The following is an 18,286-nucleotide window of genomic DNA, read 5'->3' on the forward strand; positions in this document are numbered from 1 at the left end:
GCGCGCGCTGCCGTTGGCCGCGGGCTCCTTGCCGGCACCTGCCTGGTCGGCTTGCCGCCTGCAGCGCCCAGCGTCTTCGCCGCGCACGTTGCGGGTCCCGCGGGGCCTGGGCTGCGGGCCCGCGGGCCCCGGGGATGGCGTCGGAGCCACGCTGACTCCGGTACTGAGGGCCTGCGGCGGGAGCCGGGCCGCGAGGGAGGGAAGGGGCCGGGCCGCGCGCGGGGCCGCTGCCACCTGCTGCCGCGTCGGCCGGAGCGGGGAGGCGGCGGCCCTGAGGCGCGGCGGGGCGCGTCCTGCCTGGTCTGCCCCCTCGCCGCCGCGCGGCCGCCGCTCTTTCCCGCGTCCGGGGGAGCGCGTGGGGCGCGGGGAGCACCGCTCCTCGGTGAGACGCGCGCCCCGAACCGCACCGTTTCCGGAACTTGACGGAAAGTTTTCACCCTCAGACGCGCGGGGCTCCGGGGCGGGAGAGGAGCCGGCTCGGCGCGCGGAACCGCTCCTCCGACCCGCGAGAGCCCCAGGACCCCCACCACTTCAAGGTCCCTGAGCCCCGGGACCCTCTCCATCTCAGAGTCCCTGAGCCCCGGGATCCCGCCACCTCAGGGTCCCTGAGCCCCGGCCCCCCAACCTCGGAGCCCCCCGGAACCCCCCCCACCTCATCGTCCCTGACCCCCAGGACCCCCTCCACCTGAGTCCCTGAGCCCCGGGACCCCCTCCACCTCAGAGCCCCCTGGGACCCGCTCCACCTCAGAGTCCCTGAGCCCCGGGACCCTTCCCCACCCCGCACCTTGGAGCCCCCCGGGACCCGCTCCACCTCAGAGTCCCTGAGCCCCGGGACCCCCTCCACCTCAGAGCCCCCCGGGACCCGCTCCACCTCAGTCCCTGAGCCCCGAACCCCCTCCACCTCGGAGCTTCCGCCCCCTTGCTTCTCGTGTCCTTGTCCTCCCCTCTTTCTCTTGGGATCCCCGTTGCCCAGGCCAGGGACTCCCTTTTTCTTCTGAGACCCGCGCCTTTGGGCTGCAGCCCCCAGCCTCAGACCCAGACCGGGGATGCATCCCACCGCAGCGGTCGTTCTGAGGGTAGGGGGTGAGGAGGGAGTGGGGGCGGCTCCTCTGCGGTGGGCTGGGCCGCCTGCAGTTGGACTGCCTCCTTGCCTGGCCCCGGGAGACCATGTCTGTGTCCAGACTGCTGAGGCACCGTGTGCTCCAGCGTGGATGTGGAAGCTTTGGAAAGTTCCCTGTGCGGCAGGCTCCCGGGCACTGCCGCATGTGCACAGACTGGCGGCGGAGGGGGCCCGTGTCCAGCGGATGTGGGCACCTCACCCCTTTGTCCTGGCTGCCTTTGTAGGGGTTGGTTGCTCCTGGCCACGGTGAGGTCCCTGGCATGGACCAGGCACACCTTTCAGCTGTTGCTTCCTCCTGCCCGGTTTATCTGGCCAGGACCAACTGGGTCTCATGTTTGCCTATGACTTCTCAACTTCACACCTCCCCTCTTAACTGGGGTACTCCTCCCCCAGCCCGCCTAGCCTTCCCCCAGCTAAGACTGTCTTACTCCTGTCTTGGTTGTGGTATGTTTGATCCCTTGAGACTGTGGACTCCCAGCCCCTGATTTCCAGCCCTAGTGAGAACCTGCCCGTGTTCTTGGGATTCAGGGTTGTTGAGTGAATACACCCTTTGGGAAACATCAAGAGAGGTACAGTAACTGATTCGGGGTCACGCAGCTGGACAGCTGGAGACAGGCACCGATGAGATTCAAATAGTTAGGTCTCGGGGCCAGATGCTGCTCACTTAGTGTCCTTCCTGGTCCCGGCAAGTTCCGGCAGGTCCCTGCTCAGCGCTGCCTGGCTGGGCTTACCCTGGGCTCGTGAGGCTGAGTTTTTGCAATCTGACCCCAGTGCTCCTCTCACGTTCTGCATTGGCACCGCCTCACCTGGCCTCCGCTGGTCCTTGCCCTTCCCCTCAGCACCCTCTCTCTGCCCCTCCACCCTCCACTTCTCCATCACTCCTCTCCACTGCCCTTCTCCCGTCTGTCCAGTGGGTGAATGCCTGTCCGTCTTCCCTCCGCTTGCCCTTGCTTGTGCTCTGCTGAAGACCTCTACGGAGCGGGCTCAGCTTGTCAGAGGAACAGCTTGTTTTGGAATCTGTCCTCCCTTGGTCAGAGCTTCTTAACCGCCGTGTCCCCGCCCTCAGCACGGAGGATGCATGCCCTGCAAGTCGTGGGTGCCCGTGGAGCTTTGAGACCTCAGAGAAGATTTGTCATCTTAACAGGCATAATACGGGAGAGAGGATTTTAGGCACGTGGGTATATGTTGTCTGTTCATGTTTGTTTCAGGGAGGGTATAAAGTTTCTAAGGCCTCGGTTTAGACTTCTAGACTGTCAGTTTGGAAGGACCTCAGATAGACGAGCTGGGCTAATCGCCTCATTGGACAGGTGGGGAAGCTGAGAGCTAGGCTCAGTCAGTGCCCGCAGCAAAGGTGCGAGCAGGATGTTGGTGAGAGGCGGAAGGCATAGAGTGAGGCCGGGCAGACTGGCTGTGTCTGGGCTTGTTTATGCAAATGAGTTGCTAAAATAGTGGGCCTGAGCCGAGTGCCCAAGGAAGAGTAACACCAGCAGGCATCTTCTAAGGCTTGATTCTAAAAGCTTTATGTGGATTTCTTCACCCTCACTTTGTCAACTGCCTAATGAGATAGGGTCTGTTGTCATCCCTCTCCTGCTAGGTGGAAAGTTAGTGGAGAGGTTAGACTAATCCAGGATCACACAGCTGGTAAGTGGAAGAGCCAAGACTTGAACCTAGGCAGTCTACCTCCAGAGCCTGCATTATCTTTTCCCCTTGCATATTTTCTTTTTGAAATTTTCTGTGGAAGTACACAGAGAAGTCTAAATATTGTTGGGTTTATCTTCGATGGTCACAGCGTTTAGGATCTGTACTCTTAAGCGCTCCAGCAAGCCAGGTATGGGTATTGACGTCAGAACCTGGTTTGCATCCTGTTCTCTTGCTGTGTGACCTTGGGTGAGTCGCTCAGCCTCTCTGAATCTCAGTTTCTTTGGTGTACTTGGCAGGCTTGTAATGATTAGAGAATGCGACAGCTCCTAATAGGTGTATGTATATGTGTGTGAAAGTCACTTGCTGCTAAGTCGCTTCAGTCGTGTCCGACTCTGTGCGACCCCATAGATGGCAGCCCACCAGGCTCCCCCGTCCCTGGGATTCTCCAGGCAAGAACGCTGGAGTGGGTTGCCATTTCCTTCTCCAACGCATGAAAGTGAAAAGTGCAAGTGAAATCGCTCAGTCATATCTGACTTAGTGACCCCATGGACTGCAGCCTACCAGGCTCCTCCGTCCATGGGATTTTCCAGGCAAGAGTACTGGAGTGGGGTGCCATTGCCTTCTCCATAATCAGTTCAGTTGTGTCCGACTCTGTTCGACCCCATAGACGGCAGCCCACCAGGCTCCCCCGTCCCTGGGATTCTCCAGGCAACAACAGTGGAGTGGGTTGCCATTTCGCGACCCCACGGACTGTAGAGTCCATGGAACTCTCCAGGCCAGAACACTGGAGTGGGTGGCCTTTCCCTTCTCCAGGGGATCTTCCCAACCCAAGGATCAAACCCAGGCCTCCCGCATTGCAGGCAGATTCTTTACCAGCTGAGCCACAAGGGAAGCCCCCTAATATGTTTGGTCTATGGCAAATGTTCAGTAAATTGTTTACCATATTAATAATTAAGATTATAAACTGGGTTGGCCTTGCTGAGTGGTCTTTCTTCCTAAGCCGTCAGTTGCCTCTCAGTCACTTTACAGGTCCTTATGAGGATTAGTTTTGGTAAATCACTGTATGAAACTGAAACGTTTTGGGCTAGTGGGGCAACCGCCCTGTGCACTGAGCGTCCTTAATCTAAAATGTCCCACCTGTGCCTTATAAATTGGAGAAGGAAATGGCAACCCACTCCAGAGTTCTTGCCTGGAGAATCCCAGGGATGGGGGAGCCTGGTGGGCTGCTGTCTATGGGGTCGCACAGAGTCGGACACGACTGGAGCAACTTAGCAGCAGCAGTGTCTTATAAGCCCAACTACCTTTGGACAGTTAAAGTGAGGTATCTGTTTCTTAGGGTTGGGAAGGAGCCTTTGGGGACCCTCAACCGTTTAACACCAGTTCCCGCCTGATTTGCTGCTGGATGGGAACTTACTAACCTCCATTGTGTTGAGTTCCAGGTGCCTCAGAGTTGCCATTCACTCTTCGGAGAAATACATTGGGCTTCTAGAAAATTCTTTCTTAGGGTGGTTTTTATCCTGAAGAGTAACTTATTTGAATAACAAACTACTTTTCTAGTTGCCTTTCACGTTCTGTGTGTGTGTCTGTGTGTGTTTTGGCTTTACCTCTTGGCATGCAGGATTTTAGTTCCCTGACCAAGGATTGAACCCATGATTCCCGCAGTAGAAGCATGGAGTCTTAACCACTGGACCGCCAGGGAAGTCGCGACTTGCCCATCCTGTGTAATGCACGTTCCTCCATTGTTTTCGGCTTGCTTGTGCAGCAGTGGAGACAGTAATAAGCACCCTAGAGTCAGATCCAGATCCAGGTCAGAGCAGGAACGCTCCACCTGTGTTCTGTCTGGGCCTCAGTCTTGCCTGTGAGATGGTGACGACGGTGTTCTCAGCTCTGGGGCTTGCTGTGGAGGCAGCAGAGACCACACAGACAGTCGGTGTAGACGCTGGGCTCGTGCCCAGCACGCAGCACACACAGGCGCGCGGAGGTGGCTGCCGGGTTAATTGCTCCTGTGGAGGCCCTTGAGGCCCCAAACGGCCCGTGCCTTTCTTTTCAGGCTCCTTTCTGGCTAAGCCAGGGCTTGAATTAAAAAGAGAAGGGCACTCACAGCGGTTGGTGCTTGGGAACCCTTTACAGAGCAGTCTGGTTCTTTTTGTTTATTTTATTTTATTTTTTAAATTTTTATTTTTACTTTATTTTACTTTACAATACTGTATTGGTTTTGCCATACATTGACATGAATCTGCCATGGGTGTACATGTGTTCCCAAACATGAACCCCCCTCCCACCTCCCTCTCCATATCATCTCTCTGGATCATCCCCGTGCACCAGCCCCAAGCATCCTGTATCTTGCATCGGACATAGAGTGGCGATTTGTTTCTTACATGATAGTATACATGTTTCAGTGCCATTCTCCCAAATCATCCCACCCGCTCCTTCTCCCCCTGAGTCCAAAAGTCTGCTCTACACATCTGTGTCTCTTTTGCTGTCTTGCATACAGGGTCATCATTGCCATCTTTCTAAATTCCATATATATGTGTTAGTATACTGTATTGGTGTTTTTCTTTCTGGCTTACTTCACTCTGTATAATCGGCTCCAGTTTCATCCATCTCATTAGAACTGATTCAAATGTATTCTTTTTAATGGCTGAGTAATACTCCATTGTGTATATGTACCACAGCTTTCTTATCCATTCATCTGCTGATGGACATCTAGGTTGTTTCCATGTCCTGACTATTATAAACAGTGCTGCGATGAACATTGGGGTACATGTGTCTCTTTCAATTCTGGCTTCCTCGGTGTGTATGCCCAGCAGTGGGATTGCTGGGTCATAAGGCAGTTCTATTTGCAATTTTTAAAGGAATCTCCACACTGTTCTGCATAGTGGCTGTACTAGTTTGCATTCCCACCAACAGTGTAGGAGGGTTCCCTTCTCTCCACACCCTCTCCAGCATTTATTGCTTGCAGACTTGTGGATCGCAGTCATTCTGACTGGTGTGAAGTGGTACCTCATTGTGGTTTTGATTTGCATTTCTCTAATAATGAGTGATGTTGAGCATCTTTTCATGTGTTTGTTAGCCATCCGTATGTCTTCTTTGGAGTTTATTTTTGTTTATTTTAAAATACATATTTTTAAAATTTTTATTTATTTATGGCTCTGCTGGGTTTTTGTCGCTACACGTGGGCTTTCTCTAGTTGTGGCGAGTGGGGCTTCTTTCTTGTTGCAGGGCACGGGCTTCTTGTCACAGGGGATTTTCTTACTGCGGGATGCAGCCTCTAGGGCGCACGGGCTTGGGAGCTGCGGTGAGTGGGCTTAGTTGCCCTGCAGTGTTGGATTTTAGCTCCCAGACTACGGATCGAGCCCATGTCCCCTGCATTGGCAGGTCGATTCTTAACCACTGGGCCACCAAGGAAGTCCCGAACAGCCTGATTCTCATGGGAGGTGTCAGTGGGTTCTCCCTGATGTTATGTCCAGGCTCGAGGGGAAGGCCTGGGGGAGCCACTCCTGTGGGGAGCCTGGTGGTCCCATCAGAATCCTCCCCGGGAGACATGAAGGACATGGAGAGGCCTTCAGGAGGGTGACGGGGGCGTTGGAGAGAGGGAGTGTCGGGGGACCCGGCGTGTGAAACCTCGGGCAGGTGGCCGCATCTGACTCAGCAAGCTCAGTGTCATCGTTCCCATCTGTGAAATCCTGCTCTTTGGCTGGAGGGGTGAGAATTTGAGGAGGTGCTCAATGTCTGCATGAGGGCTGCAAGGAGCAGAGCTTACTGAGGGGCTGTGGGGTCGCAGACTTGGGCTCAAGCTCCAGATGCTGCCGCATCCAAGTGGAGACCTGGGTAGGCTCTGTGCCTCAGTTTCCTCCTCTATTCAGTGGGGTTAGTGCCTGGCACAGAGAACTGTTGAGGGCCCTAGAACAGACTGGTGTGTTAAGAGCCTCCAACAGTGCCTGGTGCTCATGAGATTGTAGTTTTATGGTGATGCTCTGGGTCGGGAAGATCCATCCCCTGGAGGAGGGCATGGCAACCCACTCCAGTATTCTTGCCTGGAGAATCCCCATGGACAGAGGAGCTCCAGAACATGGGGTTGCAGAGAGTTAGACCTGACTGAGAGACTCAACAGCAACAGCTAGTGTTGTCCGGACTTGCAGGCCTAGCGCCTGCCCTCCTAAAACTTCGGATTTGTGACAGACGTGCCCTTAGACCATGGCTGACAGAAAGGAGCTCTGTGCGCCCAACTCTTAAGCAGAAGGCACGGAAATAGGTGGCAGGGCTGGGTTGCCGGGAGGCTTGGCAGCGAAGGGGAGTGCACCCTCCCTGGAGGCTTGGGGGTGCAGCGCCGTCCCCGTGGGATGGGAGTGTGAGGGGACTGCTCTCCCCTGGCATCCAGAGAGGAGGCGGGACAGGAGGCTGTGTATAGCACACACCCCGTGGACGGGAAGGAGCCACGGGGACGAGCGCAGAGGATGTGTGCATGGACAGGCGGAACAGGTTCTCCCCGAGGCCACCCAGGGGTGGTTTTTTTTTCCCCCCTGGGGATATAACTAAATCATTTAGCTGTGGTTTCAGCTGGTTTTTTTTTTTTTTTTTTTTTGTATTTATGAAGAGTTGGTTTTAGTCTTGTTACTTTGTAAGGAGGAGAAAATTAAATTGTTTCTTCAAGCCCGGCTTGTTTTCCAAAGCCTTGTTTCCAGTCACCCATGGAAGAGCCGCTGTCTACTCTCTTGACTTGTGTTAAACTAAAGGTGGGCCCCTGGCGGAGTGAGATTGTTCCAGCCTCTCGGGGCGGCCCTTTGCCTCTTTGTTTCCTTCAGAACTCAGTTTCTGGCAGGTAAATAAAATTCTGGCGGCCTTGCCACCTGGAATAAAAAGCCTTCCTCTTACCTGTGCTTGATGGCGTGCGTGTTTCTCTCCCGTGGGCGGTGATGGCTGCTCATGGTCAAACTGGCCTCTGGTGCCAGGCTGTGCCCGGGGACGCTAACAGCCCAGGTCGCGTGCTGTGACGCCCGCAGCACGAGGGGTCATGTGTGACTTTAGGAAAGAGCGCAGAGGGAAATTTTGTTTTGCTGTCCTGAGCCTTCCAAGGTCGAGCGTGTCAACCCTTGCCGTCTAGTCTAGCAGCCGACACGGTGCGCAGGACGGTCATCGCTCATGGGCCGGGGCTGCCGTCCGCACACTTTGCCGGGAGAGCGTGGTTGCATTCGCTTCTCTTCCGTGAGCTCCCCTGCCCACCTTGTTGTGGAAACACAACCCAGCTCCCAACAGAGGTTTCTTGGATGGACAGCCGCTGACGCCCGCCCGCAGCTAGAATCTAGTCATCGGGAATTCTTAATTCAGCAGATAGGTTTTCTCATCCTTCACCATTGGAGGCGTTTGCCCAGTCATCAACATCCAGGTGCCTTGCCTGCAGCTCGGGAGTGCAGGGAGGGGACCCCAGAACTGCTGAAGGTGGGGTGTAGCCACAAAGAACCCCAGAGAGAGGAGGGCCTGGGGGGTGGGGAAGGCTTCTCCGAGGGGCTGCCTTGGGGGCGTGCTCTGTCTCTGGGGACATGAACCCCCGGGGTGCTGGTGGCTGAGCAGGGGACAGAGTTCCCAGGGCGGTGGGTGTTGAGAGAGGCGTGCTGGCTGCCCGAGACTGGTGAGGCTGGCAGGGGACGGGTCACCGGGGCTGGCGCTGGCCCGTGGAGTCGAGGCTTCCTCTGTCTTGAGAAAACGTGTGACTTGGAGGCCAGCCATGGGCAGCTGCCTGCTGGCTGCCTTCCAGCGTCCACACCGCCGCCTTGCTCGGAAGCACGCCCTTTCTTTGTGCAGCCCCCTACGCGGCCCCGTCGGGAGGCCAGCTTCGCTTGAAGCGCCTAAGGGCGGGTGGCTTGGCCCTCACGGAGTTGGGTCTTAGAGGATGTTGCAAGCGGAAGGACTTTTTCCCCTTTTAAGTTTCTTTCTCCACAGTCTGTTCTCTGAGGCTGTTTGGCAGGTTTCAGGAACTTAAACTGGACCTGGAACCCTTGGAGCCTCAGAGGCCCCTCAGCTTCTCCCTAGAAGGGGCCCTGGGGCTGTTCCCGGTGGCCCCGAGGCCGCGGGGAGAGGCTGTGGGCGGGCCATCGCCCAGTGGCTTCGGACTCCAGCCCACCTGCTCTTCTCTTCCCTGGCTTCTCTCTTGGCAACGGAGGAGCAGGGCGCCTTGGGCTCCCTTAGCACACTTGCTCCCTGTTCCTGTCTATTCTGGTGTCAAAATGCCAGTTTAAATCCGCCCTCTTCCGTGTGTGTCCGCTGTTCATGTGGCTGAAGTAGAGGGCGCCTGCTCTGTCAGATGGAGGTGAGCCGCGCACCAAGGCTCCTCCTCTCCCCGCCCAGAGGCCTGCCCTTGAGTTTCATGCTGCTGCTCCAGTTTACTCCTGGGCCAGAGGGGAGTTGATTCTCAGAAAGGTTAAGTGTCTCCTGCACTAGCAAGTCAGGAGAGTTTCCACTGGGCCTACCAGAGGGTCTCAGCTCTGCTTACTGTATGTCCTTTTGTGTTTATGGGTTTTTTTTTGTCAGTGTGACCTGTTGGAATGTTGATGGTGTCTGGGTAATTCCCATCACCTTTGCCACTGCCGAAGATTAGCTCTTAACTAGGTGCTAAAAATGTTTCTTGCTGTATTTTCCTTTTAATTAGAATATTTTTTTAGAACTTTAAAGTTTGTACACAGGTTTGTCTTCCTGTTGTGAATGCTGTGGTTTGACAGCGTAGTTCAGTTTGGGATTTTTGCCAAGTCAGAGTTCCAGGGACAGTTCGCCATGGCCTTGCCTGGGAGGAACTCGTGGCTGGGGACTCAAGGTAGGAACTGCAGCGCTGGGAATTCAGGGCAGCGTGAACTGCGGAGCATTTAAAATGTGTTCCCTGTGGTGAGCTGATGTCCAGGTCCTTTTGGTCCTTCTTGCTCTGCAGGTTGAAAGTGAAAGTGTGAGTCGCTCAGTTGTGTCCACTCTTTGCGACCCCATGGACTGTAGCCCACCAGGCTCCTCTGTCCACGGGATTCTCCAGGCAGGAATACTGGAGTGGGTTGCCATTTCCTTCTCCAGGGGATCTTCCTGACCCGGGGACTGAACCTGGATCTCCCACATTGCAGGCAGATTCCTTACTCTCTGAGCCCCTAGGGAAGCCCTGTAGGTTACGGAAACGCTTTACTTAGTGTGATCACCTTTATGATCTCATTTTTGTATTAAGCTCTCCTTTCGTTTGCCGTCTTGGTTTGGTGTCGTGCAATGTGGTTCCATCTTGCCAAGGAAACTTGATAACCAGTTAGTACGACACCACAGTTAGATGGTCCTTCCCTACCACTGGGCCACATTTCAAGGTTTCATATACAGTTTGGTCTGTCCCTGAACTGTGCGTTCTGGCTTTGCTCCTTATCTCTATCTTTGCTCCAGTGCTGTGCTGCGTGCCGGGCCCCTTCAGTTTCTGGAGAGGAGGGGCATCACCCTCCCCTGTTGTCTGCTTTTAATGAATGTGCTTTTGCCAATTTGACATTGAGAGGCCCGGCCAGGCTTCCTGAAGGGGAGCAGGACGCTCACTGCAGAAGCTAAAATAACACCCGAAAGGGAGTGGTTATCGGTGTCGCTGCGAGGCTTCAAAACTTGCCATTTGATGACAGCAGCCGCCCGCAGAGTGCTTGTGGGAGTTCGAGGTGGGGGTCGGGGGTTGGTGCCTGCTGACGCCTTTCTTGCGGCACTTTCATTCTCCCGAGCCATCTAGTGGAGTTGGGGTTAGAACCCAGGCATGTCTGAGTCCGGAGATCCCTTCTGTATGTTGTTCTGTTCCGTGGATCAGACGTAAATGCGCCACTGGGTTTCTTTAGTTTTTGGTATTTTAGAGAACAGTGGGAAGGAACACAGCGGAACGCGCCAGGCTCTCAGTCCGTGAGGACTGCGCCTCTCACCCCCTTATCCCCGCCTGAGACTGAGGCCGTAGGCAGGGCCTCTGTGTCACCAGCAGCTCGGACTCTCCCCATCAGGTGTTTCCTCCAGGTTCGATTATCCTTCTTCACTGAACCAGCCTTCTGACCTGGGTTTTATAGCCCCAAACAGAGCCATTTGTCCCCTGGGTGTGGCTGGTTTGGGGGCCAACCGTGTAGATCCCAGCTGAGCCGCCAAGTGACAGCGTGGCCTGGAGCCTTTTCTGAACCCGAGCCTCAGTTTCGTCCGTGGGGAAGCGGACAGCATGCCCTGCCGTGGAGACTCGAGTAGGGTGACTGAAACTCCATGGAGAGCACCGCTTACCTGCGTCTCGGGCCGTCTCATTGCACCTGGCGTACCTGGTCCATCTCGTTTTCTGTCCTGATGGAGATGTCTTGATTTTTATGCTGTTCACACGTGTTGCGCCTTGACTTGTGTGTGGGTTATGAGCTCACATACTTTTGACAGGTGTCACGTGCTCGTCATTTAGAAAGCGCGGAGGACAAGACCCCTTTGCTCTGCTGGGCACGGTCCTCCTGCTCCCAGTTGTGATTCGTGCGGTACTTTATAATATCGTGATAGTCGTATGTTAGAACTCTAGCTTCTGGTCCTGAATTAATACTTTGGTATGTAGGGCTTTTTTAAATTTTATTTTTCAAGGATTCCTCTTTTAAAAGGGGGTGCCAGAACATTTGAACCCCAGAGGAGTTGCACCTTTGGCTTTTATATCCACTGTCTATATTTCCATTTTTGTGTTGTTTTTTTCCCGTAGTTTTTCCTTGGACCAAGATGACTGATGGAAACCTTTCCACCTCTGCAAATGGCGTAGCCTTGATGGGCATTCTGGACGGCCGACCAGGAAACCACATTCAGAGCCTGCAACACTTGACTCTCAAGGCGCCCAGGTCCCTCTCGTTGCCCGAGTATGGGCCCAAGCTGAGACTCAGTGCTTTAGAGGATCGGCACAGCCTTAAGTCGGTGGACTCGGGCATTCCTACCCTTGAGATCGGCAACCCGGAGCCTGTCCCCTGCAGCGTGGTCCACGTGAGGAGGAAGCCGTCTGAATCGGAGATCGTCCCTGAGCGCGCCTGCCAGAGCGCCTGCCCGCTGCCCTCCTATGCGCCCCCGGCCCCCGCCGGCGCCGAGCGGGAGCAGAGCGTGCGCAAGTCCTCCACGTTCCCCAGGACAGGCTACGACTCAGTGAAGCTCTACAGCCCCGCCTCCCAGGCCCTGCAGCGCAGCGACAATGTCTCTGTGTGCAGCGTGTCCAGCCTCAGCACGGAGCTGTCCACCACACTGTCCGTCAGCAATGAGGACATCTTGGACCTCGTGGTCACGAGCAGCTCCAGTGCCATCGTGACCCTGGAGAACGACGATGACCCGCAGTTCACTGACGTCACCTTGAGCTCCACCAGGGAGACCCGTGACCTCCGGCAGGACTGTGCCGTTGAAACGGAGGAGGGGAGGAAGCTGAGACTCCTGGGACCGTTCAGTCACTTCTTTACCAGGTAATGTGGTCTGTGTCTCTCTAGCGGAGCCAGGCTCTTCAGCTCAGACTCGTGGCCTTGTTGTTCCGTCCGAAGCATGTGGCGTGTTTCCTGCCCGCTGGGCAGATGCTGTTATACAGATAGCCAGGCCGTCTGCCCCCAGCAGCCCGGCATCCTGTGGGCTGAGGCCTGGCGTGTTGGCGACTCTGCGGTTTGCCCCCTTGCTGCTGGCTGTCACTCCTGAGGCCCTGGCTCACGCGCACAGTCTCCTGCCGCTTCCTGGCTGCCGGCCTCTGACGTGCTGTGGCTGAGGGTGGCCTGTGAGTGGCCATCATTACTAAGTCAGCACCCTTTGTCAGCTGTATCCTCCACGGGGCCCTTCATGCTGATAACCGGAGTTTCCTGGGCCAAACGGAGGTGCTGGTGAGGGTGATAATCAAGTTAGTAACCCCAGGCCCCGCTGGTGTGACCCAGGGCTGGTGTGTCTGGGCAGCCCTGGGCGTGTCCCCTGCGCTCCGGCGTGGCCATGTTCCTTTGTCCGCATCTGTTCTGGGCCTCCTGCTGAGGTGTGCAGGACCACCGCCCCTCCCCGCCACCCACGTTCCCGCCTGTGCTAGGAGCGGGCCGTGCACCCCACTCCCCTTCCCCAGGGTGGCCCACCAGCCGGGCACTGAGCCGGGGGTGCCAGGCTCCGCATGGCTCCCCACCAGCTCCTGCAGCACCTGCCCGTCTCTTGTGCCTCATGTTTACGTTCGGCGTGCGTCTTGTGTGCGTGTCCTGGGCTCTGCTCTCGACCAGAAGTGCAGGAGTAACGTGGCTGTGACTCTGGGGGGCTTGCAGACCGATGGTGGTGGGGAGGGGACAGTCAGTCAGTCACACAGGCAGGCACAAGCTCCCGCACTGTGGAGCACTGCGAGGAGGTGCCGGGGGTCTGGAGAGCGGGCCTGGAGTGGCCGTCGGCTCGCCAGTGGCTCTCTGGAGGGCAGGAGCCAGGACCGGGCGGCTGGGCCTGCTTCTGGGGTCGCCCCAGCTGCCTTGTGCGCGCCTGTCGCGGAGCCCACGCTGGGCACTTTGCGGTGCTGGGCGTCCCTTCAAGATGGCGTGATGTGCTGGCTGGGTCAGCTGGAGACCTCTGTGGCCGTGGGCACTCACGTCCGCTTATGGCTGCCTCAGCTGTGTCATCAGCCAAAGTGAGGGGTCATCTTGCATGAGCCTGAGTCCAGTCCTGAGTGAGAAGGTTCCCTGACATAGGCTCTGGTTTCACGGGGCACCTCTTCTCTGTGATGCACCCGTCAACGGGTACTGCTCTAGGCCCAGGAAAATTCCCGGCTCCAGACCTCAGTGTCTCCACAATCCCCTTCAGTGGAGGAGCCCAGAAACTGTTGGGGACACCCACGGTCCCCTCCAGCAGTGTTTTGCGGTTCACATTCGAGCAGCCACATCGTCCCCTTTGCTCAGATCAGAGTTTCTAACTTTCCCTGTTTGTGAATACCATCTGTGAAAGTCGCTCAGTCATGTCCAACCCATTGTGGCCCCACGGACTATACAGTCCACGGAATTTTCCAGGCCAGAATACTGGAGTGGTTAACCTTTCCCTTCTCTAGGGGATCTTCCCAACCAAGGGATCAAACCCAAGTCTCTTACATTGTGGACGGAGTCTTTACCAGCTGAGCCACAAGGGAAGCCCGAATACCATCTGGGTGCCTGTTAAATATGGCTCTTCAGGGCCCAGCCCAGGTCTCCAGGATCAGAGTCTCGGGGAGAATGCCTTGGAGATGGGTTTTTAGAATCCCCTGGGGTTCTTGGCAGATTTGGGAAGCCTGGCTCGAAAATAGAGGCGGCTGGGTAGCAGCATGGAGGAAGGAGCTTAGCTTTGGAGTTCAGCAGACCTGCAGCTGTGTTCTCGCTGTGTGACCTTGAGCAAGGTACTTCACATCTCTTGAGTCTTTTTGTCTCTAAAACAGCAGTGGTAAGTGCCTGGCACAGGCTGCCTGTTACGTCGTTGATGTTCGGTTTATGTCCTCTTACCTGCATTGTCATTATTTGCTTTCCACGTCAGCCTCTTCATCTCCACAGTGGATATGATGAGACCGCCTCGTCGCTGGTCTAGGGGCGTGGTGGGCTCCCGTGTGTGAGGCTTGGTGCAGACCCAGACAGAGCAGGCTTGGAGAGCCTGTTGCTTGCTGTGGGCGTCCTGGCGGTGAATGCTTGGTCCGCTGCCTTTGTCTCACTGTGTTGGAGCCCCTTTTCCTTTGAGAGCAGACGCCATCCGTCACTGCAGGTCATTTCTTGAACATCTTTCTCAGCTTTGTGCCATGAAAATCAGACATCTCCTGTTTGTTTTATTTCTTACTTCTTGTCTCCTTACCCTTGTTTTTGAGGACTGTGATACTGTGATGAGGAGCCAGTATTAAGTACCTTTGGAATATTAATGACAGATGAGTCAAGATGTGTGATCTCATGGCCCAAATGTAGTAGCACAAAATTTGTAGCACAAATTTTTTTGTGCCAGACTCTTGAGTATTAGGGAAGAGTTTCAGCCTATAATCCCAGAGGGGAGAAAGGGTGGCAGTTCTGTGCCAAAAATATTCGGGAACCACTAAGCGTTTTACAGGTGAGTTACGGAGAGGGCTGGCCCACAGCGGGCACGCAGAGGATGGTGGACTGTGTGTGTTTCTGTCGCAGGCAGGGCTGGGGCTGGACTGGGCCCCCAAGTCATCCTGCTTCTCCACTCTCCCCGCCTGGAGCCCGGGTCGCCTGTTCTCCTGTTCCTCACCAAATCTACTCTCCACAGCGTTTGTGGGCAGCGACGCGGGCGGTGTGGGGGAAGGCCAGTCAGGAGACTGGGGCGTGCAGGCAGGCGCTCAGGGAGCCGGGCACTTGGGGGGCTGGCCTGCGGGCGCCCCGACCGCCTGATGAGGGCGCACTCCCGGGGAACACCCCACCCCCCACCCCACCCCCCCGCCAGGAAGCCAGGCCGGCTCCTGTCTGCGCCTTTGCCCCTTTTTTCACACAGGCTGCAGTGAGCACCTCTGTTGCCGGCTCCACCCTGAGCTGAGAGATAGTCCCTGCCCCCCGGGGAAGATGGACACACAGCGGGGCGGGGGGCATGGGTCTCGGCGTGTGTGTGTGCACGTGCATGCGTGCGTGCATGTTGGCGGGGGTGCTGAAGTCAGGAGTGCTGGTAAAGGGGTCAGGTTGGCTGGGTTCAGTGTGAGCTCTCCTACTTAATAGCTATAGGACCTTGCCAAGTTACCTCACGTCTCTGAGCCTTCAGGGGCATAAAACTACCGAGCAGGCTTAGAGCTCGAACAGATAGAGCGTCCAGGACCTTTTGGTGCTTGCAAGTAGAAGTTGTCAGTGATGCTGGCATAAATATGACCATTTCTAAAAATAGGTTTTGTGGCGCGTTCTGTGGTTCTTGTCCACGTATTGTGCTTTGCTTTGATCAGTCCGTTAATGGAAAGAATTGGGGTTTCTCCACTTTGGCTCTGCTGGTACTCTGGGAGGGGTGAGTCTTTGTGGTGGAGCCTGCCTTGTCCATTGAAGGCTGCTGGCCTCTACTCGCTAGTTTTCACCAGCACCTTTCCAGTGTGGCCACCAGGAAGACCCTCAGCCGTTGGGGGTGTCCCCAGAGGGCCAGGGCAGGCGGGGTAGGAGAGGTGGGCAAAATCACCCAGCCGTTGAGAACGACTGAGCTAGCATGCTGCAAATGTTGGTATTTAATTGCTTCTTTGTGGGAAATTTACTAATGTTTTGTATGTATTCTTTTAATTAAAGTGTAGTTGATTTACAATATTACTTTCATTGATTCAGTATTTTAATAGATTTACTTCATTTAAGGGCTTCCCTTGTGGCTCAGTTGGTAAAGAGTGTCTGCCTGCAGTGCAGGAGAGCTCGGTTCCGTTCCTAGGTTGGAAAGATCCGCTGGAGAAGGGATAAGCTGCCCACTCCAGTGTTCTTGGGCTTCCCTTGTGGCTCAGCTGGTAAAGAATCCACCTGCAATGCGGGAGACCTTGGTTCAGTCGCTGTGTTGGGAAGAGCCGCTGGAGAAGGGAAGGGCTACCCACTCCAATATTCTGGCCTGGAGAATTCCATGGACTGTATAGTCCGTGAGGTCACAAAAAGTTGGACATGACTGAAAGATTTTTGCTTCTTCACGCCACTTGAAGTTATTATTAAGTGTTGGTGGCCTTCCACTGCTGTGGTATGTTTTGAGCAGGATCCTCATCTTGTGTAGACGAGAGGGATGGTGTTAAGGGATCCTCTGAGCCCAGAGCGAGTCAGAGTCTTCCTCTAGAGAGCTGGCAGCACCACGAGAGAGTCGGGCCACGCGCTTGCCTTCTGCGGGAGACAGGGCTGGGGTGTCTGGGAGGCCCAGGCCCACAGCTCTGCTCCGGTCTGGGAGGTGGAGATTAGCTCTGACCACGTCCATCTCCTTTTGCGCAGCCCCTCGTGAAGCTCTCAGGAGAGGGGATCGGCGCGTCCCCTGCCTAGACGAGGGGCTGGCACTGCATTCGAAGGATGAAAGGAGCGCACCAAGTGCCCACGTGGAGCAGAGGGAACCACCTGTGGGGTGGCCAGGAGGCGTGGGGCACCTGGCTGGGTTTAAAGGACTGTAATAATGCGTTTTTCTGCTCTGCTTCCCGACCTGGCCAGGAGCACCTCAGCGGTGCGCTGTGTGCGGTTTGCCCTGGCACCGAGTCGTGACTCGAAGGTGGAGACAGGTGGCGTTGGTGGGCGAGAGCCAGCGCTGCTCCGACGCCAGTTTCAACCTCCACTCGGCCGTTTTTGACCGGTGTGGCCTCCAGAAACTTCGTTAACCTCTGTGATCCCAGGGTGTGCTGGGTGACAGGGGTTGACTGTACCTCTTGTAAAGAGTGGGCGTGGGGATGAGACGAGGTCACGCAGGGACAGCTCTGGGCAGAGCACACACCCAGTGGAGCGTGTGGGCTCCTGGGCCTGCTCTCTTGCTTTTGTTGGGTTTCACCTCAGCTTGCTCTTTTTAAAAAGGGCCTGCTGTGTGAAAAAGCTCGCAACCACTGGCCTAAGAGAACTAAATCTTTGTTTGGGCACTTTGACTCGGCGTGAGCGTGCGCAACTGAAATTTTAGTTCCTTTACTGGTCTAGGCCTTTGGGATTTGTTCATTTGAAAGGCAACCTGAGCAGTGCTAAGGAACACATTTGTTGCTAGCTTTCTGATTAGGGAGGTGAGCGGGAACCAGAGACACGTGGCAGCCGGAGCCCTGGCACGGGGGGAGCAGGCAGAGTGCAGGGCCCGCCAGGCGCCGTTCTCAGCCCCTCTGTGCGGCCACTTGGTTTGATCTTCAACTACCGCAGGCAGAGGGTGGGTGTTAGCTCCTGTGGGCTGGCTTGTTCATCCTCCTAGGGGACCTTCCTGCCCTGGGGAAGCCTGAGAGTTAAAGACGTGTATTTCTTGGGTCGCTTGCAGCTGGGGCTCCCGGCAGGAATCAGGCCCCGTTTATGAAAGACAGGAGGCGGAAGTTAGGTGGAGACCGTTTCTCTTCCCCTTTGGGCTGTGTCCTCCTGTCTACTGGTGTCACAGAGATGTGAGCCTCGCCTGCAGCACTGCCCAGCGTCCACTGCCTGACCGCGTGGCAGCGGCTGCGACCCGCATCCCGTCGCGGTGGCCCCCGTCACGGTGACCCTGTCGCTCCCTCGAACTCAGTCCTTCCCACGGCAGCTCGTATGTGACCACTCCCCTGGTGCGTCAGTCCTGTATCGTTCAGGGAGCCATTCCTGGGGCCCCAGTTTAGAGCCAGCCGCTTCAGCCCTTAACAGCCACTGGAAGTCGTCTAATTCCTTGAGTTAAATCCCTTTCTGCTTAAAATTCCTAGAGTGATTTCTGTATCCTGCGCTGAAAACCAGTGGATTCAGGTGACTACTGTGATAATTCTCTCCCCTAGGGGAGGACACTGCCGCAAGAGGTGGTTGCATAGCTTCAAGGGGTACAAAGATGGTCCGGGGTTTGGACTCAGAGCTTAGGCTTCTTTTCTGGGAAACAGAAGCTCATGCTTCAGAAGGTTGCTGGGGTTAAAGGGAGGAAATGTATATGTCTGTGAAGCGCCTGGCCCACGGCAGGCCTGTCAGT

General features: G+C 55.9%; 1 protein-coding gene across 5 annotated transcripts in view; it reads left to right on the forward strand.

Annotated features, from left to right (window-relative positions):
• Positions 1–18,286, forward strand: part of TBC1D14 (TBC1 domain family member 14) — a 119,229-nt gene that overhangs the window by 5,456 nt on the left and 95,487 nt on the right. For 3 of the 5 annotated variants that reach the window (XM_040237592.1, XM_040237594.1, XM_040237595.1), the window contains exon 2: positions 11,460–12,195. In XM_040237592.1, the coding sequence (XP_040093526.1) occupies positions 11,477–12,195 (719 nt within the window). In that variant the 5' untranslated portion in view covers positions 11,460–11,476. Of the gene's footprint in view, positions 1–12; positions 161–11,459; positions 12,196–18,286 lie in introns of those variants that run through there. The other 2 variants (XM_040237593.1, XM_040237596.1) reach the window with 1 other exon arrangement.

This window comes from Oryx dammah, unplaced genomic scaffold (genome assembly GCF_014754425.2).
Source record: "Oryx dammah isolate SB20612 unplaced genomic scaffold, SCBI_Odam_1.1 HiC_scaffold_3, whole genome shotgun sequence".
NCBI classification, from domain to species: Eukaryota; Metazoa; Chordata; class Mammalia; order Artiodactyla; family Bovidae; genus Oryx; species Oryx dammah.